This window comes from Siphateles boraxobius, unplaced genomic scaffold (assembly GCF_051911475.1).
Source record: "Siphateles boraxobius isolate OS27281-9 unplaced genomic scaffold, OSU_SipBor_1 115, whole genome shotgun sequence".
NCBI classification, from domain to species: Eukaryota; Metazoa; Chordata; class Actinopteri; order Cypriniformes; family Leuciscidae; genus Siphateles; species Siphateles boraxobius.
In genome coordinates, this window is record NW_027508717.1 from 405,001 (window position 1) to 430,000 (window position 25,000).

Here is a 25,000-nt window from a genome sequence, read left to right on the forward strand (position 1 = left end):
ACCAACCAGCTACGATGTGAATCACAACATTATAAACTTTGATTTGAAGCAAAAAAATATTCAAAAATGCACAAAAAGACAAAGGAACAAGACTGTGAAGCTGAAAGCTTTAATGTAATTTTAAATTATACTCATTTAATACTCATTTATTAATTACATTTATTTATTATATTTATAGTTGTTATTCATTATATTTGTAACTATATTAATTTACTACTTGCATTGACGGCGTATAGAAGATTAAATCTGATTAAAACTGTTAAGAAACTTCATAGTTTACAGCCAAATCCAAAGAAAAAATAAGACTATGCATTGGATATATTTGTAGATTTTTTTGCATTGACTAAAATCCCATGAAGCATTGCAAATTACGTAGTTAAATTAAAAAGTATGGAGGAATCTAAAACTATTGACTTAAAGATGCTGGTTGTATATATATATATATATATAACATTTTACTTGCATAGTATTATATTCGGTATTATAATATGTACTTGCATATGTATATTAGGGCTGTCAAGTGATTCAAATGTTTTATCTAAGTAATTACATGATGTGGCGATTAATTAATCTAGTTAATTGCAAATTAATCAAACATCAAATATGGCTGAGAAATACCCCCCCCACCCCCCCCCCCCCCACCAAAGAACAATGATAAATGATAAAAGTGTAAAATAGGCGTTCCAAAAAGATTTTATTACACCTAAACTTTTAGGGGACCATGAGGGTGAGTAAATGAGTCAGAATTTTTATTTTGACTGAACAATACCCTTTTTAAAAATATATATTAATTGATAGTCTAAATAAGAAACTAAAACTGCCAGTAGGGCCTAGTAAATGTCTAAATGAGTAAGTCATTGAATCATTCATTCATTCGATTCATTCAAACGGCTGATTCATTCAGGAATGACTTAAAAGGCTCTCTTTATGAATGAGTCATTGAATCATTGGTTCACCTGATTGATTCGCTCAAACGGCTGATTAATTCAGGAATGAAGTAAATGGCTCTCTTTATGAATGAGTCATTGAATCATTGGTTCACCCGATTGATTCGCTCAAACGGCTGATTAATTCAGGAATGAAGTAAATGGCTCTCTTTATGAATGAGTCATTGAATCATTGGTTCACCCAATTGATTCGCTCAAACGGCTGATTCATTCAGGAATGACGTAAAAGGCTCTCTTTATGAATGAGTCATTGAAACATTGGTTCACCCGATTGATTCGCTCAAACGGCTGATTAATTCAGGAATGACATAAATGGCTCTCTTTATGAATGAGTCATTGAATCATTGGTTCACCTGATTGATTCGCTCAAACGGCTGATTCATTCAGGAATGACGTAAAAGGCTCTCTTTATGAATGAGTCATTGAAACATTGGTTCACCCGATTGATTCGCTCAAACGGCTGATTAATTCAGGAATGACGTAAATGGCTCTCTTTATGAATGAGTCATTGAATCATTGGTTCACCTGATTGATTCGCTCAAACGGCTGATTAATTCAGGAATGAAGTAAATGGCTCTCTTTATGAATGAGTCATTGAATCATTGGTTCACCCGATTGATTCGCTCAAACGGCTGATTCATTCAGGAATGACGTAAAAGGCTCTCTTTATGAATGAGTCATTGAATCATTGGTTCACCCGATTGATTCGCTCAAACGGCTGATTAATTCAGGAATGAAGTAAATAGCTCTCTTTATGAATGAGTCATTGAATCATTGTTTCACCCGATTGATTCGCTCAAACGGCTGATTAATTCAGGAATGAAGTAAATGGCTCTCTTTATGAATGAGTCATTGAATCATTGGTTCACCCGATTGATTCGCTCAAACGGCTGATTAATTCAGGAATGACATAAATGGCTCTCTTTATGAATGAGTCATTGAATCATTGGTTCACCCGATTGATTCGCTCAAACGGCTGATTAATTCAGAAATGAAGTAAATGGCTCTCTTTATGAATGAGTCATTGAATCATTGGTTCACCCGATCGATTCGCTCAAACGGCTGATTAATTCAGGAATGAAGTAAATGGCTCTCTTTATGAATGAGTCATTGAATCATTGGTACACCCGATTGATTCGCTCAAACGGCTGATTAATTCAGGAATGAAGTAAATGGCTCTCTTTATGAATGAGTCATTGAATCATTGTTTCACCCGATTGATTCGCTCAAACGGCTGATTCATTCAGGAATGACGTAAAAGGCTCTCTTTATGAATGAGTCATTGAATCATTGGTTCACCCGATTGATTCGCTCAAACGGCTGATTAATTCAGGAATGAAGTAAATGGCTCTCTTTATGAATGAGTCATTGAATCATTGTTTCACCCGATTGATTCGCTCAAACGGCTGATTCATTCAGGAATGAAGTAATTGGCTCTCTTTATGAATCAGTCATTGAATCATTGGTTCACCCGATTGATTCGCTCAAACGGCTGATTAATTCAGGAATGACATAAATGGCTCTCTTTATGAATGAGTCATTGAATCATTGGTTCACCAGATTGATTCGCTCAAACGGCTGATTAATTCAGAAATGAAGTAAATGGCTCTCTTTATGAATGAGTCATTGAATCATTGGTTCACCCGATTGATTCGCTCAAACGGCTGATTAATTCAGGAATGACATAAATAGCTCTCTTTATGAATGAGTCATTGAATCATTGGTTCACCCGATTGATTCGTTCAGGAATTACGTAAATGGCTCTCTTTATGAATGAATCATTAAATCATTGGTTCACCAGATTGATTCGCTCATAACACTGATTCATTCAGAAACTAAGCACCGCTGTGTGTTACTCTGAGACACACAACACTTCTGCTCTGGCTTTATAGGTCATATTTTCTTTGGCATATTTGAGCAAAACAGACAATAATTTGTCTAAAATATAAAACAATATTAACTTGTTATTTATTGAACTGTTGTATAAAATCAATTATCACATTTGCACTCGTGCTATTCTGGACAAAAACAACACTCGTGTGAAATTGCTTAACTATATCATGATATAAATATGAAAAAACTCATACAAGGGCATTTTGTCCCTGATATCTCGAATTTAAGCGTTAAGTTTAGTGTTATTTTTCCCCATAACTAATTATTTAAATTAATGTGCTAAATCGACAGCCCTAAAATGTATATATATATATATATAATCATATAATATTTAAGTATTTGAGAGTGTATGAGACCGACTCAATTACATAATTCGCAATGCTTCATGGGAGTGGGTGGAGCTAAAGAGTTCATTTGGTGAAATTTGCTTTTTTTGCTTCTCTGATTGGTGGAGAATTCTCTGTGGAATCATGGGAAACGTAGTTCTTCATTATGAATTCTGTAGCAAAACACAATGATTCAAAAGCTGTGTTGAAATATTGCAGGCTGACGGCTTCAACTACAGCACACACTTCGAGTAACAGCCTCGGCTCACAGTTTTATGAGTTATGGCTAGAGATCGATTCCCCTGTGGAGAAAATGAAAGGGGTTTTGCTCTTAGTATGCAGCTGTCTCTATAGGGAGCACAGCGAGGAGCGCACTAGTGTTGAAACATGTTGCCCTTGATTACATTATAGATTTCTACACATCTTACTGACACCGACACCATGTTTGTTTGTGAGTCTCGATAGAAAAGCCCTAATAAGTCTCAGTGAGAGAGCAGAGCAATTATAACAGCGCATCCGTCATATAGACTGTAAACACTGTAAGCACACACACACACACACACACACACACACACACACACACACACACACACACACACACACACACACACACACACACACACACACACACACACACACACTCACTCACATACACACACACACACACACAAACACACACACACACACACACACACACACACACACACACACACACACACACACACACACACACACACACACACACACACACACACACACACACACACACACACTGAGAATAGAGGCACTAACCCACACAGCGAGTGGTGCATTGTGGGTGAACGCTCACAGTATAAAGGCAGAACAATGATCTGAGCTGAATGTTGTGCTGTAAACACACAAACTCAAACATACACCGCAGGATATGAAGCAGAGTGTGTGTGAGTGTGTGTGTGTGTACCTGATAACGGAGGCTGGTTTGAGGTCGGGGGTGTGTGTGTGAGTGTGTGTGTGAGTGTGTGTGTGTCTGTGTGTACCTGATAACAGAGGCTGTTTTGAGGTCTGGTGTGTGTGTGTGTGTGTGTGTGTAGTACCTGATAACAGAGGCTGGTTTGACGTCGGATGTGTGTGTGTGTGTGTGTGTGAGTGTGTGTGTGTGTACCTGATAACAGAGGCTGGTTTGAGGTCGGGTGTGTGTGTGTGTGTGTGTGTGTGTGTACCTGATAACAGAGGCTGGTTTGAGGTCGGGCGTGTATGTGGGTGGTGTGTGTGTGTGAGTGTGTGTGTGTCTGTGTGTACCTGATAACAGAGGCTGGTTTGAGGTCGGGTGTGTGTGTGTGTGTGTGTGTGTGTGTGTGTGTGTGTACCTGATAACAGAGGCTGGTTTGAGGTCGGGTGTGTGTGTCTGTGTGTGTGTGTGTGTGTGTGTGTGTACCTGATAACAGAGGCTGGTTTGAGGTCGGGTGTGTATGTGGGTGGTGGTGTGTGTGTGTGTGTGTGTGTGTACCTGATAACAGAGGCTGGTTTGACGTCGGGTGTTTGTGTGTGTGTGTGTGTGTGACTGTGTGTGTGTGTACCTGATAACAGAGGCTGGTTTGAGGTCGGGTGTGTGTGTCTGTGTGTGTGTGTGTGTGTCTGTGTACCTGATAACAGAGGCTGGTTTGAGGTCGGGTGTGTATGTGGGTGGTGGTGTGTGTGTCTGTGTGTACCTGATAACAGAGGCTAGTTTGAGGTCGGGTGTGTATGTGGGTGGTGGTGTGTGTGTCTGTGTGTACCTGATAACAGAGGCTGGTTTGAGGTCGGGTGTGTATGTGGGTGGTGGTGTGTGTGTGTGTGTGTGTGTACCTGATAACAGAGGCTGGTTTGAGGTCGGGTGTGTATGTGGGTGGTGGTGTGTGTGTGTGTGTGTGTGTGTGTGTGTGTGTACCTGATAACAGAGGCTGGTTATGAGTTCGGGTGTGTATGTGGGTGGTGTGTGTGTCTGTGTGTGTGTGTGTGTGTGTGTGTGTGTACCTGATAACAGAGGCTGGTATGAGGTCGGGTGTGTGTGTCTGTGTGTCTGTGTGTGTGTGTGTGTGTGTGTGTGTGTGTGTGTGTGTGTGTGTGTGTGTGTGTGTGTGTGTGTGTGTGTGTGTGTACCTGATAACAGAGGCTGGTTTGAGGTCGGGTGTGTATATGGGTGGTGGTGGTGGAGGGTCGTGTGGGCGTCCGAATGCTCTCTCTCCGCTGCGACTCAGGAGTTCGTTCATCTGAGAGTACGGCAGCGCAGCCAGAGAGAACGACCCGTCCAGGTGATCCATGTACATCTGCCTAAACACACACACACACACACACACACACACGAACACACACACACACACACACACACACACACACACACACACACACACACACACACACACACACACACACACACACACACACACACACACACACACACACACACAAACACACACACACACACACACACACTCTCTCTCATAAACACTCAGCTCAGACATGGAGAGGAGGTCTCAGACTCTCAGAAAATAGATTTTCATACGGCAAGTAATAATCTGACTGAAGCTAATATTTGAGCAAAACATCTTCAGCACAGTTATGAAGAATCATTAAAATAAATTTAATGCACTAAATACACAGATATATATGTTCAATTAAAGCTGCTGTAAGGTTGTGTTACACTCTCTCTCTCTCTCTCTCTCTCTCTCTCTCTCTCTTTTTCTCTCACACACACACGCACACACTCACTCACTCACTCACTCACATACACACATACCTGTGTTCTTGGTAGGTTGCCGATCCGTTGGTGTGTGTGTGTGTGTCCTCCATGTCGTCGTCAGCAAGCTCCGCCCCCAGCGCCATCTTCTGCCACTCCTTCTTCCGGTCGTGAGGCGCTCGCGGGACCTTCTCCTGATCATGGGGCCGATCGATGTTCTTCGGCTGGACACACACACACACAATCACACACACACAGAGAGAGAGTTTTATCAGTTTCTCATTACTTATTATTATTTTTTAAAAATCTGTTGCTTTTGTTACAGAAATTTATCCTGTTGCTTTTTGGGGTGAAATATGAGCAGATGTTTATTATACATTTTTATTATACACTGCATGTATGTAATGCATGTATATATATAAATATATTTATATACACACACACACACACATGCACACTCACGCACACACTCACACATGCACACTCACGCACACTCCCACGCACACACACTCCCACACACACTCACACATGCACACTCACGCACACTCCCACGCACACACACTCCCACACACACACACACATGCACACTCCCACACACACTCACACATGCACACTCACGCACACTCCCACGCACACACACTCCCACACACACTCACACATGCACACTCACGCACACTCCCACGCACACACACTCCCACACACACACACACATGCACACTCACGCACACTCACACATGCACACTCACGCACACTCCCACGCACACACACTCCCACACACACTCACACATGCACACTCACGCACACTCCCACGCACACACACTCCCACACACACACACACACATGCACACTCCCACACACACACACACACATGCACACTCCCACGCACACACACTCCCACACACACTCACACATGCACACTCACGCACACTCCCACGCACACACACTCCCACACACACATGCACACTCCCACACACACATGCACACTCACGCACACTCCCACACACACACACACACATGCACACTCCCACACACTCACGCACACACACACATGCACACTCCCACACACACACACACACACACACACACACATGCACACTCCCACACACACTCACACATGCACACCCACACACACATGCACACTCACGCACACTCCCACGCACACACACTCCCACACACACACACGCACACGCACACTCCCACACACTCACGCACACACACATGCACACTCACGCACACTCCCACGCACACACACTCCCACACACACACACGCACACGCACACTCCCACACACTCACGCACACACACATGCACACTCCCACACACTCACGCACACACACATGCACACTCCCACACACACTCCCACACACACACAGACATACACACACACGCACGCACACGCACGCACGCTCACAAACACACTCGCACATGCACACCCACACCAACACACACACACACACACACACACGCACACACAGTCACACGTACCTTCCCACACACACTCTCACACTCACACGGACACACACACATGCACACTCCCACACACTCACGCACACACACACATGCACACTCCCACACAGTTTACCTAGCATTAGGATGACAGTCAATTATAATAGTAACTACATTTATTATTATTATTGCATATTGTTTTAGTTTGATTTTGATCAAGCACACAAAATCTACAACATGTGATCTGGGTGGCTTCAGTTTCTGCTTTAAACTTCAGATCAAAAATGTTACAAATCAAAACTGTTGAACAGAATTACTGAAAGAAAGCAGCCGAACCCAAACCCACCACACACACGTCGCTGAGGTGTCTGTCAGTGCATCATCTTACTTTACCCATCATATATTTTTGTGCACACAATCATTTATAACAGATGCTGAGTTATTGTAAATTAATGCACATTAAACAATTAATGCACATTCAATTAAATAATTCAATGATCTGGACTCAGTTATTCCACATCACATCTTTGTATAGTGTTTTCTTCCTGTAGTATACAAGGTTATTATTGTGAAACTAAAAATTACACTAAAATTAAAACCATAAAAAATTCTTTATAATAGTATAATACTATAATAGTGATACTATGTAATTAAATGAGTCTCAGATGATTTTCCCAGAAGTCTCAGCGGCGCTTGTGTGGTTGTTCTCCCTGTGCGGGTCAGAAAGTGTGTGTATACGGTGGATTGAAACATGGTCATACCTGCACTGGAAGGTCTAAATATTTATAGACCTGATCATACATGTGCGGATCCTGCAACTACAGAACAAACGACAAAAGAAGAAACAAGGGCACAATTTAACAGCGAGTAACACAATAGAGTCAAACACAAAGGATTGTTCAACAGAGAATGGAAGACAGTGGAGAAATATTGAGAAAGAACAAATGCAAATGCAAAAAAAATAATAATAAGGATGCACAATATATCATTGACCATACTGGTAACAGCAATTTTATGAATTTTTTTTCTATCTGAATTGGTTGATATTAGAAGCAAAAAAAAAGAAAAAGAAAAAAAATATATATATACAAAATATCAATATATATATATATATATTATAGATATATAGTAAATAATTTTTTTTTGTAATTTATAAATTAAGTGTATAGATTGGAACGAATTAATTGTAAAAATAACAAAAAGCATATATTTGTGTACATTTGTTTAGCCTCTTCTATATATATATATATATATATATAGTATATAATAGTATTATATACAGTAAATAAACACAATTTTGCAGTATGTAATATAAAATATATTTTAGTATAGAATAATTTTTCAAACAAGTATAAAAAAAGTCTTTCAGCTTTTCTCCTTCCTTTCTTTTGAGAATTAAATGTGATTGAGATATTTCTTTATACACACACATATATAAAAAAATGTTTACATTACATTATATAACAAAACAATTGTTGTAAAAATAACAGAAAATGTATACACTTTTGGATTTTTTTGCCTCTTCTATTTATAAATATAGTATATGTATATATACAATATTGTAAATAATATATACTGTATATAAATATATTTATAGTAATAAACATCATTTTTGCAATATATATATATATACACACACACACTTGTTTTTTTGAGAATTAATTTGTTTTGCCTGTTCTATTTATACATATTATGTGTATATATATATACACACACACACATGTATATATACAATATTGTACAAAATATATATAATATATATATATATATATATATATATATATATATATATATACATACACACAAAATGTTAGAAAATGGACAGTATACAAAAAATATCACTCCTTTTGTTATAACTCTCCTTTTGTTTCTATTGAGAATGAAATATGATTCAGATATTTCTTAGTAAAATGAATCTAACGTAAAGATAATTAATGATATCACTATTGGTGAAATGTTCTATACTGGTGTATCATTAAATCAAACAGATCAGATCAGTGTGTGAAACAGAGGAGTGAGGTGTGTGTGTGTGTGTGTGTGTGTGTGTGTGTCTGTGTGTGTGTCGTCAGTCATGCGTCTCTAACGCTGATGCTCATGCTCAAACGATCCTGCGGTCATAGACACATACGTCACATGACAGAACAAAAGATCTGACGCACAGAGACACAGTTTCACAGTAAACATGCTGAATTAACCCTGTATTTCTCAATATAGATCACAAAACCATTTACATTGTGTGAAGATGGAGATGGGGAACATTTAAAATCACGTTAATACAATATCCTTATCGATGTGTGATCGTTTTGGACCCCAATGACTTTCATTGTATGACAATGATTCCGGTGGGGTTTTTTGTGAATGTGGAAGCAACGCTCATAAAGTAGACAGAAAAGCCTAGATTGTGTGTGTAGGTCAGTCAATCACTATATAACAGTTTAATTACTGTTAACAAACAGACACACACACACACACACGCACGCACGCACGCACGCACGCACGCACGCACGCACGCACACACACACACACACACACACACACACACACAGTTTACTGAGCATTAGGATGACAGTCAATTATAATATTAACTACATGTATTATTATTATTGAATATTATTTTAGTTTGATCAAGCACACAAAATCTACAACATGATATATAAGTGATGATGAAGTGAATGAAGGCTGATATCAAACCATCTGTGAGCGTCGATCCTCCCTGATCTCTCCTCCTGTCATCACACACACACACACACACACACACACACACACACACACACACACACACACACACACACACACACACACACACACACACACACACACACACACACACACACATACTGCAGCGCTGACATCAGCAGTGTGATTGTTTGTGTGTGTGTGTGTGTGAGTGTGTGTGTGTGTGTCTGTGTGTGAGTGTGTGTGTGTGTGTGTGTGTGTGAGTGTGAGTGAGTTAATCTTTCTATCTATCTATATGTCTGTCTGTCTATCTAATCTTAACCAGTTCTGCTACAATCATCCAAACAGAGACCTCTATATGCACTGAATTAATAATAAATTATAAATGTGTTCAGCATTCTGCAACAAATATTTTTCAGATTTTCTAGACTATCGGTAGTTTAAGTTATAAAGTGAGCAGAATATATTAAAATGTAGCGCATGTATTTATGATACTAATAAGCAGGGCAGCCGGTCTCGAGCCTCCCGCGCTCTACAGCGCCCCCACAGTTTTCCAATGTAAATCTGTGGTGAAAAATGGAACTGCAGCGCAAACTCAGATGGCGCTTTTCCACTGCATGGTACGGCTCGGTACGGCACAGTACGGTTCGGCTCGGCGCGGCACGGTTCGGCTCGCTTTGCTTTTCCACTGCGTGGTACGACTCGGCTCGGCACGGTTCGGCTCGCTTCGCTTTAGCTCGGTTGCTTTTCCACTGCAGTTATTACCGCTTCAAAGTGGGTGGGATTATGACTGATCGTTATAGTTTATCCACTGCTCGGCAACTAACAAGAGGAACGTCTGCGCTTCTCGTCCACTGACCACGATTCAGCCATTTCTTTTTTGGAAGTTTTTTTTCTTCAAGCAAGTCAAGCAAGTAGTTTTAAAACAGGTGCTACAGCGGTGGCTGTTACTGGCTATTTAAATCTAGCGGGTTTGATGTCTCGCAAATACAATGACGCTGGTAGTGACGATTCTGTCTGTCTGACCAATCAGTGATCTACAGTGCTTCCACGTCACATTTTAGTATCGGTACGGTATGCTTGGAACCTCAACAGAGGTGGTACCATTTAAAGTGAGCCGAAGCGAGCCGTACCGTACCGTACCATGCAGTGGAAAAGTGCCAAAGCGTGCTGTACCGAGCCGAGCCGTACCGTACCATGCAGTGGAAAAGCACCACAAGCGAGCCGTACCGTACCGTACCATGCAGTGGAAAAGTGCCAAAGCGTGCTGTACCGAGCCGAGCCGTAACGTACCATGCAGTGGAAAAGCACCACAAGCGAGCCGTACCGTACCGTACCATGCAGTGGAAAAGCACCACAAGCGAGCCGTACCGTACCGTACCATGCAGTGGAAAAGCACCATTTGACGCTTTTCCTTCATTTAGACTGGAATGGCCCTATTTTATTAGGGGTGATTTACCATCCTCCACACTCACTCCAGGACTTCATTCAGCAATTCACTGAATTCATTGGTAATATCACCACAACCTATCACCGTTTTTTATTGGTGGGTGATTTTAATATCCACGTTTGTTGTCAATCTAACACCCTATCAAAGGATTTCCTCAGGCTCATTGAATCTTTTAACCTAGTCCAGTGGATAAATGATTCCACTCACATTCAGGGTCACATTTCGGCCCTTGTTATTTCATATGGGATGGTAATCAGTGATGTTGTTATATCTGATTTTATGCTTTCGGACCATAAGCCAATATTATTTTCTACATCTCTTCCTTGCATTTCTCATTCCACTATTGCAGATGTAAGACTGTCTAGGTCCTATTCCCCTCATTTTGGCTCAAATTTTAACGAGCACTTTATGAATTCCTCCTCACATGTGTTTCTGGACTCACCACTATTGGACTTAGATGCCGACCAGCATCTCGGTCTGTTAAACTCTTCTTGGTTAATTGCCTTAAATGAAACTGCTCCGCTCAAGCCCCACAATCTAAACCTAATTAAGAACCATGGCTCAACGTGGATATTCGGCGACTAAGACAAGCTAGCAGAAAGGCGGAGCGCAAATGGAAGAAGGACAAGCTACATATTTCACTTATTATTCACTTCACTTTCACAGTTATTTAAAGTCAGCTTGCCGACTTACCAGAATGCTGTAAAGTCGGCTAAAGCTACGTACTTCTCTGACATGATTATGGCAAACCACTCTAGACCAAAGGTTTTATTTTCTGTTATAAGCTCTGTTTTAAATCCTCCGGTAAATACAATGTCTGGTGCTTCGGATGAGCTATGTGAAAGCTTCTTGAGATTTTTTATTGACAAAATATCTAACTTGAGATGCAATGCAAGCCGCTCTCACACTGAACACTCTTGTCAGTTGATGACTTCTGTTACCTGGGATGCTTTTCAGCCCATCACTCTGAATCTCCTCAAAGAAACTATAGCCAATTTGAAACCTTCGTACTGCTCTCTTGACATCATTTCTCCTAAGTTTCTTAAACTAATTGTTGATTCAGTAGGGCCAGGATTGGTGTCCTTTGTTAATAAGTGCCTCCTCACCAGCTTCATCCCTGCTGCCCTTAAGGAGGCCACTGTCACTCCGTTACTCAAGAAGCCTTCACTGGATCCTAACGTGCTAAATAACTTCCGTCCTACCTCTGTATTGCCTTTTGTCTCGAAGGTGTTAGAAAAAATTGTTCTTGACCAACTCCAGCTCTTTCTAAAATGCAATGATATTTCTGAAAAATTTCAATCTGGTTTTAAGTCTGCTCACAGTACTGAATCTGCCCTGTTGAGAGTTTTAAATGACATCTATCTTTCCACGGACACTGGTGACTCTGTGGCTCTTGTTCTTCTGGATCTGTCAGCAGCTTTTGATACTGTCGACCACTCTATCCTGATATCCAGACTAGAGTATGATGTGGGGATAAAAGGTATCGTCCTCCAGTGGTTCCAGTCTTATCTCTCGGGTTGAACTTTCAGAGTAAAGTTAGGATATTGCTCCTCTTCTGTTGCGCATCTAAACTGTGGTCTTCCGCAAGGATCTATCTTAGCGCCTTCTCTATTTTCTCTCTAAATGTTACCACTGGGCACCGTTCTAAGAAGACATGGGGTATCTTTCCACTGTTATGCAGACGACACTCAAATGTATGTTCCAATCAAGAGAAATGATCCCTCTGCCCTTTCATCCTTACTAGGTTGTCTAGACGAAGTAAAATTTTGGCCGGACCAAATATATATTTTTTTAAATGAAAACATAACAGAGATCATTGTTTTTGGGTCCACTGTTAATCCCCAGGCTGCCACCTTCGACCTAGGCAGACTATCGGCTTTTAGATCTTCAAGTAGATCTTCGGCTTTTAGGCCCTATTAATTTGCAGACTACACCACTGTCATCGGTCTCATCCGAAACGGTGACGAGTCTGCTTACAGACTGGAGGTTGAACAGCTGGCTGCCTGGTGCGGTTACAACAACCTTGAGCTGAACACGCTCAAAACGGTGGAGATGATCGTGGACTTCAGGAGGAACAGCCCAGCACTCCCCCCACTCACCATCATGAACAGCACTGTGGAAGCAGTGGAGTCATTCAGGTTCCTGGGCACTTCCATCTCTCAGGACCTGAAGTGGGACAATCACATTGACTCCACTGTGAAAAAGGCCCAGCAGAGACTGTACTTCCTTCGCCAGCTGAGGAAGTTCAACTTGCCACAGGAGCTGCTGATTCAGTTCTACTCAGCCGTCATCGAGTCTGTTTTATGCACTTCCATCACTGTCTGGTTTGGTTCAGCTACCAAATCAGACATCAGGAGACTACAACGGACAGTCCGGACTGCGGAGAGGATCATTGGTGCCCCCCTGCCATCCCTCCAGGACCTGTACTCTTCCAGAATGAGGAAGAGAGCAGGTAAAATCATCACAGACTCCACTCACCCTGGACACCACCTGGCCACCGGAACAGTTTCTTCCCACAGGCCATTTCCCTCCTGAACAGTTAACATATCTCCCAAGGCATATGCCTTTAAGTGCAATACTCCCACTGTTTAGTGCAATATCTTAAAAATTCAGGTGATATTTATATTTATTCATACTATTCAAAATACTGTAAATATGTTCATAATCTGTAAATGTTTATTCTGACAAAACCGAACTGTGACCATATATTTTTATAGTTTTTTTACATATATTTTTTAATAATTTTATTATTATCTGTATTGTAAGTATCTGTATCTGTATTTGTATAGTGCACTGGAAGCTTCAGTACCAAGGAAAATTCCTTGTGTGTGCAAGCAAGTCAATAAAGCTCTTTCTGATTCTGAAGTGTACGGAACCTGGGCGTTCTACTGGATGAGTCTTTAAATTTTGATAAACAAATCTCCTCTGTAATAAGCTCTAGCTTTTATCAACTTCGTCTGCTGTCAAAAGTCAAACCTTTCCTTAATCCTAAAACTCTTGAGATGGCTGTTCATGCTTTTATCACCACACGTGTAGATTACTGCAATTCACTGTATTGCGGTATCTCGAAACTCAAACTGCTCGTCTTCAATTGGTGCAAAATGCCGCCGCAAGATTCCTCTCAAATAGTCAGAAAAGTGACCATTTCAACCCAATTCTGAGGTCTCTTCATTGGTTGCCCATTAATTTCAGAATTGATTTTAAAATCCTTTTATTTGTGTACAAATGTCTATGCAACCAACAACCGAGCTACCTATCTGAACTGCTACAACCATATAACCCATCAAGAAGTCTGAGATCAGGTGACAAGAATCTGTTATTAGTCCCTCACTCCAGACTTAAACGCAGAGGGGATTGAGCATTTTCTGTGGCTGGGCCTCGGCTGTGGAATAATTTGCCCATAGAAGTTAGGATAGCCCCTTCCGTAACCTCTTTTAAGTCACTTTTAAAAACGCACTTGTTTTCTTTGGCCTATAAATAAGGTTGTTTTACTTTTATTATTTCTCCTTTGAGTATGATGCTGTTTTTTCTATTTATCTAAGTCTGATACTGCCATTGCTGTTTATTATTGATGAGTCTGACACTGTTTTTGCGACTCCTGTTTAAGGCTGTCCTTAGCTTTCCTGTACTTATCTGCGCTGTGCTGTTATGCATGGTATTATTGTCTTTTAATTTTGTAGTTCTGTAAAGCACTTTGGTCAGTCGGTGGCTGTTATAAAACATGCTATATAAATAAAATGAACTTGAACTTGCAAGGTACGGTATGGCTCGGCTCGGCACGGCTAACTTGTGGCGCTTTTCCACTACATGGTACGGTATGGCTCGGCTCGGCTCGCTTTAAATGGTACCACCTCTGTTGAGGTTCCAAGCGTACCGTACCGATACTAAAATGTGACGTGGAAGCACTGTAGATCACTGATTGGTCAGACAGACAGAATCGTCACTACCAGCGTCATTGTATTTGCGAGACATCAAACCCGCTAGATTTAAATAGCCAGTAACAGCCACCGCTGTAGCACCTGTTTTAAAACTACTTGCTTGACTTGAACTTGGACGAGAAGCGCAGACGTTCCTCTTGTTGGTTGCCGAGGAGCGGATAAACTATAACGATCAGTCATAATCCCACCCACTTTGAAGCGGTACTAACTGCAGTGGAAAAGCAACCGAGCTAAAGCGAAGCGAGCCGAACCGTGCCGCGCCGAACCCTACTGAGCCGTACCATGCAGTGGAAAAGCGCCAATAGAGAACCGTTTTCACGTGAGCTTACATAAACCTCGCTACAGACCAGGACGATAACACTCTTCAGTAGTTATGTTGTGTTTGTTTTATTTTTGTTCTGAGAATAGACATGACGTTGTTTTCCTCACTGGAATTCTTAACTTGCAACAATCTAAAACAACATCCGGATCTAAAACAATCAATACATAAAAGCAATTCTAAGATGGCATGATGCGTTTGTGTGTGTAATAAAGTACATCATTAGAGCGCCACCCTCAGGCTGACTAAAGCAATGACATTAGAAATCTGCCAAATGTTTGTCTAATGTGTTTAGGATATAAAGCTTACAATGTTCATCATAAACTACCTAAATGTATTGCCAGGAGCCACTACTGTCTCCAGCAGGTGTCTGGAGTGTGTGTGTGTGTGTGTGTGCTGATCTGACTTGCACTTTCAGCAGTTTTCCAGACATTACTCACTCACTAGACTAATGTAATCTAGTCCCGTCTGATCGAATGCAGCCAATCCCACTTCCACTCCATTTACACACTTAATATGAATGAACGACGGGAAGAAATGTCAGCGCTCTAGACGTCAGCTAATCTCATTCTGTGTGTGTATGTGGGCGTATTTGTGTGTGTGTGTGTGAGTGTGTGTGTGTGTGTATGTGTGTGAGTGAGTGAAAAATGATTGAACAAAAACCATAAAGTCTAAAGTATGTTGTTGTATTTCAGTGGTCGATCCCCTCGAACACCACACCCCTTCTGGTTGTCTCATTTGCATATAGACCACGCCCCTCTCATGTTGCCCCGCCCCTCTCACCTTCTGTTTCCGCCTCTCTTTCCTCTTGTCTTCTGTGTCCTGAAGCATTTTCTCTCTCCACAGGTCGAAGAAGTACGACGGGTTGGTGTAGAACTTCAGACCTTCCTTCCCATCATCCCTAGAGGCAGACACAGGTCAGGTGTGTTCAGTATAATGACACACTACCTACTGTTATTGAGCAAATGTAGTATGCAGTATGTATGCAGTACACAGTGTGTATAAATACACAGATGACCTGAAATATTCGGTGAAGAGAATGCTAATGGAGTGCTGTATTCCACAATGCAATGCACTTGACTTCACTTTCCATTTTCAATGTAATAAATTAAACCATAATTCAGACAATATAAAATATCTCCTCTTTATTTGGACTGTCAATATGTATGCTATTTTCAAACAAGATTGAATAAAAATAAAAATAGTCTAATAATCTATCTATATATAAATATACTGTATATATATTATATACACACACAGTATATATATATATGTGTATTTATATATATATTTATTTATTTATTATGAAACCACTCGCAATTATGTATGATATTATTATATAATATTTTTTATGATGATAATTGGATGCCACTTGTTGATTTAAAAATGCAACATAGAAAAAAGTATATATAATATTATTAATATAATATTAATGCATAATATTAAATTTTTTCATGATTATAATTCAGCGTCACTTGATGATTTAATCTCACAACAGAAATAATTATGTATATTATGTATTTTTATATTATATAATATTCTTTTTTATGCTGATAATTGGACATCACTCACTGATTTATGCATGTAACATAGAAATAATTATATACAACATTACTATTTTTTTAGGATGATAATTAAATGTCACTCATTGAGTTAAACATGCAACATGGTTTAATTTTTTCCCCTTTATTTTATTTCATTTCTTGCTTGACACATTTTTTCTTGTCAATTTTGTTGTTTTTGATTGTTTCCTGCCTTTTAAGTAATTTCAGAGTAAACACAAAAATACTGAACACTGCCAAAAGACAGAAAAATAAATGTATTTGATTAATTAATAATATTTTGAAATATTAATTTATACATATGCATAAAACATCTCCAGTTAGCAGTATTTCCACCCCTTATAATGATGATTTGATATCCGGATTTTGAGTCTGAACACGAGAGCTGTGAAATGTGTGAAGGGATGATATTACACCTCCTCTGTTTCTCACAGTCACTTTCTCCTTCATCACACTTTCTTTCTCGTTTTCGCTCCTTTAATTTGAGTTTGCTGGTCAAAATGCCAAATGAGCAAAGACAAAAATAAAAAATAAAACAATACAGCGCAAATGAAGCAATTAACACCTCCAGACTCTCATGACAGCCAATCAACGCTGTAAATTCACATCCAGAGAGTTTCGTCTCCAGATGAAGGAAAACATGTTTGAATTCAAGCTGCTGTGCTTGTTTTATAATCTTACATAGAAATGCAAACTTAGGAAAGTACAATTTCATACTATAGTCATAAAGATGCTTTATTCCTGCTTTAGATTCTATCAGCTGATTTGAAATTAACATCAATCACTAGCGTAGCCAGAATAGAGTATCTGGGTGTGCATAAGAAAAACTGGGTGCCACATTTATTGTCAGATTAATGTGCAAAAAAAACTCTGCGTATCACTAACTTTACAGAGTAGACTGGGCTGATGTGTAAAACTACAATACTATATAAACCATAATACTATATAAAATATATCTCAGGGCTCGACATTAAGATTTTCATGTGCTTGTCTTTTGAACAAGTAAATTGGTCATTCACTTGTCCAAGTAAAAAAATAGCTTGTACAGAAAAAAAAAGAGATTTTTTTGTGTGTTGTAAATAGCCTACTAATTTATTCTGAAGCAATATTCTCATCAGTGTTCAGTCAGCTTTGACATATTTAAATCCGCATATTTATGATATTTTAACAATTATAAAGAGCATTTTTCACTAATTGTTTTAAATATATTGCTAATCTTTAATTTTAAATTCTTAAATTTGATCAATAAATAAATTTCGAATAATAAGACACTATATGGCTGTTACCAATCAAATTAAATAATTTTATGAGATTGTTTTAAATATTTTTTGAATATACAAATATGAAATATTGGAAAGAATGATACTTTTAAACACGGAACCAAACCTCCAGTAGGTGGCGGCAGGTGACCGTATTAATGAGCGTGTCATTGAGTCATTTACTTAAACGATTCGTTCAAACGGTTCGTTCAAAACGCTGAATCATTCAGTATTAAAAACACGTATTTAAAGGACAATTCCGGCCAAAAATGAACCTGGGCTAAATAACACATGGGTACCGAGTCGACCGTTCTCTGGGATGCATTTTCATGATAATCGGATGTACCCAGTTTTAACGTTAGTTTTAGTTTAACCACAGATTAGCTTATAGCGGTAGTGTATGGGGCATCGAATAAGTCAAAATGAAAATCGCTAGTTAATACCACTACTAATGTCACGTTTTCTATGTGTTATTAGTTCAGTTTTGTGATCTTGTTTCCCCCGTCTTTGTGATTTTGGTTCAGTCCTGTTAGTTTTCCCGCTCCTCGTTTGTGTTCAGTTTCTTCACCTGTGTTCTGTTAATCATCCCATTAGTCCCAGTTCTTTTAAGCCTTGTGTTTTCCCTCAGTGTTGGTTGGTTGGTCGTCGTCGATGTAAGGTTGTGTGTTTTTGAAGTCCTGGAGTTTCCTTTGTTTCTGTCTGTTCCTGTAAGTTTAGTTTGTAAATAAATCAACTATACTTCAGTTCCCGTGTCCTCGTCTTCGGCATCCTGCAATAACCCTGACAACTAAGTGCTTTCTTTATAAAGTATCTTCTTATTAAACTGTCTGTACACTTACAAAGCTCCCAATGCTTCGGTTTGCAGGTAGAGACCCTCATTATGCTAGCGTGTTAGTGTGGGGCTATTTTGAGCCTTGTAAGTGGTATTAACTAGCGATTTTTATTTTTACTTATTCGATGCCCATGTGTTATTTCAGCCCTAGGTTCATTTTTGGCCGGAATTGTCCTTTAACAGGAGAGGAAACATATGTGCTGATGTCTAATGAAATAATGAAAAAGTAATGAGCAAATGCGTGAAGACACGGAGAGAAAAAACTCCTGCATATTACGCAGCACTCAAAATAAATGTTCCAGCCTGCAGTAATGAGCATTAATCCCAGAAACACTGTCTGTGTGACGCACATGAGCAAACAGTGGCAGAAACGGCATGAACGAAAGCAAAGACGGAGACGGTAACGCTCTTTCATTGCTCAAGGGACTCAAGAATAGAGTTTCAGCTGTAAATATCAAAGTCCTCAGGAGAAACAAAAACGGACACAAATGAGTCACTTCTCCTCATCATATCAACCAGTGAGAGTATTGAGCTATAAAATGAATATGAATTAGCTAACATCATTTGATGGAAAATGTTTGAGCTCGTATTGAGAACTTTGATAGCAGATTTTGGTGTCTTAAGAAGTTTGAGACTTTAAGATCTCCACCTGTGAGGAACATCGGCGAGGTATTTAATGACGTCAATGCGGGGTTAAAAATACTGAGTTATTTTGTGCTGGATTTACTTTGAAAAATATTGCCTCGGAAATTACTAGTAAATTTCACAAATAATTAAAGAACCAGCAAATGAATTAAATGTGAAATCTTGAATCAGAAATAGTAAAGTTAAGTTGTTTAAATCTTGTTTATCCAAAAGGCCGTTGGTCTGATGAAGTTAAGTATGTAGCATTGAGAGATCATTCTTTTTTCCCATTATTTACTATTAAAATCGAAGAATTTTGATTTATCTCATCGCTTGGCAGATTCAAGCCAACATGTTTTAAATGTGACACATAATGACTAACTGACCTGCAAATTGTTAATGCAATGTCAGAACTTCACAAAAAATGGTGCAAATGGACATCAGGACAGTCTGAGCAAACATGCCAAATCTCATTTGTTTACAGCGATAGGGGGCGCTATAACGTAACAAAATATTTTCTTGTAAATCGTACTTCAATAATCTTTGTCTTATATTAATGCATGTTGTAGCCATTTAAGTAAATGTATTTGGTTTCATGTATTTTTTACAATTTTATGATATTATTTGTTTATGTTTTTTTATTTATTTAATCTGTTAATTAAGAAAGAAAATATTGAAAATGGAATATGTCATAAAGGGCGAGGAAATGGATTAAATACAATATGTCGGGAGATACGGAGTGGGATGGAGACGATTCTTGACCACTTCATAAGTTTGTTTGGAGTTTTTTATAATTTGTACCTTAATTTCAATCAATGTTTTGTTAATCAGTTATCTGGATTTAAATAAATAAAAAGAAAACAAACAACGCTTGGTGGAATGAAGTGATTTACAAAACGCAAGCTCTCTCCCATGTTTCCACGGACTTGAAAAATAGCGGAAACAATGCATTTAGCAGATGTTTTTTTCCAAAGCAAAAATGTTTCAACCCAAATTTGGGTCAAATATGGATAAACCCAGCATTTGTGTTACATTTTTTAAATTACATTTTTTAATCCAATGGTTGTTACATGTCTGTCTGTTTCTGGACTTCCCTTTGTGTTCATGTTATTCAGTTTCCCGCCAGTCCTTCTATTCATGATCACCATCCTCTTTAGTTCGTTTAGTTCAGCTGTGTCTTGTTAATTAGTCTCGCTAGCTCCCCTTGTTTACCATGTGTATATTCCCTGTGTTCTTCCTCTGTCTTTGTTGGTTGATGTTAGAGTTTGGTAGTGTTTCTCCTGAGTTTCTCCGTGTACCGCTGTGTTTGATAATTAAAGTCTTCTTTCTCCAGTTATTCCTCGTTGTGAGTACTTCTCTGCTCTTCCTCACGTAACAACGATTAGGTTCGTGTATATGGGCAAATGAAGCCTGAGGCTTTCCCCTGATTGTTTGAAAAGATTCGAAGCATCAAGTGTGTTGAAAACTGTGCCATTTTATAGCAATTTATAGCAGCCCCGAGTGCGCAGCACCGTTGTTTTATCTATTAAGCACAAATAAAAGCCTGACCATGCTAAATGTTCAGTTTTATGATAATATAAAACTTTCTCAAATATTAAACTGTGGCAATAAATTAAATGTAACAATTATATTAATACTAATTATAAAAATACCAACAGAGTTGCTTGATGCAAGTAAATGGTGCTCTATTTTATGGTTTCTATGCTGTTTATATGACAGAATATATGATCATGTAACAAAAGCTATAGGCTTATTTATTTATAAAAAGTAAATAGATTTAAACTTCCAAAAACCTGTAGAGTAGTGGTCTGAGTTCAAACATCCCGACACGCAAAGTGAAGCATTCACGTGACTGGAAAGAAAGTGAGGCCTCGTTTTTCGTTGATCACGTGTTTCTCTTAAAACTATACGCGCTATATGAGAAATTCCGATACGCTGCGAACTCCATACGAGCTCTGAAACCCACGAAAACGCTGACGGCGTGCACATGCGTATTACGTGTCTAGTCTATAGATATGTGCGTTTGAATATGTGCACAGGTGTGTAGTCTTTCTTTACAAATTGACCTCAACAAATTACTTTCTAATTTCTACTAATTTCCAAAGTACTTTTTTTTGTTGTTGCACTTTTACTGCTTAAAGAAGTTCTCTCTTGGGCTATCCTAATTCTAATTTCATGATACAATTCAGTTTTATTGGTCAGTGACACCTAGTCAATTGTTAATTTTACATACAGAAGGTTAAACTAAATCTTGATTTATATTGAAGTATTGTAAATTCTTTAAGTTGTATGTATAACAAGACAGTTATTGAACACTGTTAATGTTAAATTAATCTATTACTTGATTTTCAGTTCAAAATATCGTGATACGTATTGAATCGTGACCTGAGTGTATCGTTACACCCCTACTTGTCTGGCCATAAAAATTTGTAATACAGAATTATTTATCAATTCCGCGTAGCCATGTCAACTGGAATTATTTTGACAACGTTTTATCTGTGCAGTGTCATATGTAACATCACTGTTTTGGAGTGTATGAGTGTGTTTCTGACCTGTAGGGTGTGAGGATGTTCAGCGGTGGAGGTTGTTCGCACAGCTCGTACGTCTCCTGCATCGGGACGGGCAGAGACTGACGCTCAAACAGCTGCTGGTCCTGGATAGTGGAGCTGCGGAAAGCCTTCCTCATCGTGATGTCCTGAAGAGACACTGAAACACACACACACACACACTGTATCAAACATCACTCTGTGCCTGACATCTACACATCAGGAGGTTAGTGTAACTCAATTAGGTGATCCATCTTTGGACTGCATTTGTATCTTTTCTCGTGGAGATTGCACTTATGATTTATGCGTTTTAAAAGTAAATTTAAAAGATTTTGATTTTGATCAGATCAAAACGACAATAATAGATGCCAATAGCCAATCGGTCTCAAGTCACATTTATTTCTATAGCTCCTTATACAATACTGATTGTTTCAGTATTCGCAGTATAAAGAGGTTAATGTTGTAAAATTCATTAATTATGTGTAATTTAAACTGTGAAGCAGCTCTACAGAAGAGAAAAATAGTAAATCTCCTCCTTCTGAATACTCCATGTTTGCATTTGGACTGAATGTTTTATATTTTCCCGGGGTCTGGTTTGAATTCAATAAAGGCATTTTAAGTGTAAATATAGCAGACATACTGTAGATCGAGTCAAATCAACAAAAATATCCACAACAGTCTCAAGAACCACAGAATCCTCCATCAAGTCTAAATTGGGACATCTTTACATTTTCCCAATGAAAATTTTCTGGCACTTTGAGTTTTCACAGAAACTACTTTTTCAAACCTGTTTAGCCATTGGTCCAACAATGTGCATTAAGTATACCATGTAATATTAAGAGATCGTTCTAATTTATTATTAGTTGTTATTTATTTTTTATTAAAATTTGAAATTTATGTCATCGCTTGGCAGTTTCGAGAAAAACGTGTTTTAAATGTGATCCATAGTGACTAATTGATCTGTATACTTCTAATGGAAAGTCCAAACTTCACAAAAAATGGTGCAAACGGACATCAGGATAGTCTGAGTAAACGTGCCAAATCTCGTTCATTTACAGCTATAGGGGGCGCTATAACGTAACAAAATATTATGCATTTTGGATCAAGGAATGTGAAATTTGTAACTGGATTTATCTATAGGAGCTTTTTTTCAAATATGGCAATTCAGATTATTATTGTACGTATTTATTTAATATTGATGTCTTTTATATTGCTGTTGACATGTGATTTTTACTTATTTTTTACTTAACTTTTGTTGTAAAGCACAACCTCAAGTGAGGTTTTATCTCAAAAAACACTCTCACTGTGAAGCTTTGGATGTTTGTCTTTCTCTGCTGAAGTCAAGAGGGTCTTTGATGCTTCAGCAACCATCAGATTTTTGCGTCTGTCTTTCTGCACATAAACTCATTTTCTCTGTCTCTTTCCTGATATCCAGGTGTATTTCCATCACTCTTTTATTTGTCTTTTGTTCTCTTTTGCTGACAGGCAGCTGGTGACACTGAGGTTGATGGGAAATTAAAATGAAATGAAATCATTTGAGTGGCAGCTGAACCGAGAGCTGCTATAATCATAATTGTAATCGTCTAATTGTCCCAATTATTGTCAGACAATAAGGACAGATCCTCACTGATAAAGTAATTTATGATAATTAGCTCATTTTGAATGCAAATGCAATTGATCTGTTCCGTGACCAATGTTCAGGGTCTTTCCATTATGCTTTATTTGTTTTGGTAGATTTATGAAAATATACTACGAATAGAACTTATCTGTGGTGTTTAAATCTTTTACTAGTTGAGCTTTACTAGTGCTAATTACTCAGTCTTGATAAAACAACTGAAAAAATCCCGCAGTCTTACATCTTCAGAAAATATTGAACTATTTAAAGTTTTTTTTAAGTGCATTCTTTAAAATATACAGATAAGGTTTTCATGCATGCAACAGATACAACTACTGAAGCGTTTTCTGCTTTTTTTTACTCGATTTAAGTCCGATGTATGGTTACCGTCCATGCTGCTGAGAGCAACGTTTAGATGAATAAGTAAATATGCGCTTTCTAAATAACAAAAACACACAACAAAAATGACAGCGGTGAGAAAACAGAAGTGTCAGTGTCTCTTTTGATTAGAATTACACTTCAATTTCTACTATAAAGCAACTCTTCAGTGTTTGTTTTCACTGGACGGAATGAACAGAGGAAATTAACCGGAGAAGATTTCCACGTCAAAGAGGGCGGAGCCTCAGAGCCACACCCACTTATTACATCATCACCATGGACCATGGCAGTTCGAAGGTGTTTACCAGCCGGAGCAAACTTTTTTGGAAAGTTCACATTAGCAAGCTGTTTCAAACTCCTGAAATGAACTCCAAACAAACTTTGATTTGGCCTGATTTTGTTTGAAATGACCTTGAAATTCTTTGATTTCGTTTGAAGTATATCGTGCCTTTTAAACTGAGGCAGAAGGAACACACACATGTGCCTCTTTCAAGG

At 38.8% G+C, this 25,000-nt stretch overlaps 1 protein-coding gene and 1 long non-coding RNA gene across 4 annotated transcripts in view; one reads left to right on the plus strand and one right to left on the minus strand.

The window, feature by feature from the left end:
- The window catches only part of wasf1 (WASP family member 1), an 84,584-nt gene that overhangs the window by 4,644 nt on the left and 54,940 nt on the right, over nt 1-25,000 (minus strand). For all 3 annotated transcript variants that reach the window (XM_077200018.1, XM_077200017.1, XM_077200016.1), the window contains exons 4-8: nt 22,519-22,672; nt 16,473-16,590; nt 8,068-8,124; nt 5,922-6,085; nt 5,285-5,455 (exon numbers count right to left, since the gene is read on the minus strand). In XM_077200018.1, coding sequence (XP_077056133.1) covers nt 5,285-5,455; nt 5,922-6,085; nt 8,068-8,124; nt 16,473-16,590; nt 22,519-22,672 — 664 coding nt within the window. The remainder of the gene's footprint in view (nt 1-5,284; nt 5,456-5,921; nt 6,086-8,067; nt 8,125-16,472; nt 16,591-22,518; nt 22,673-25,000) is intronic.
- Nucleotides 21,251-25,000, plus strand: part of LOC143707475 (uncharacterized) — a 22,867-nt gene continuing 19,117 nt past the window's right edge. The window contains exons 1-2 of the long non-coding RNA XR_013193167.1: nt 21,251-21,311; nt 22,525-22,738. This is a non-coding gene — a long non-coding RNA (uncharacterized LOC143707475). The remainder of the gene's footprint in view (nt 21,312-22,524; nt 22,739-25,000) is intronic.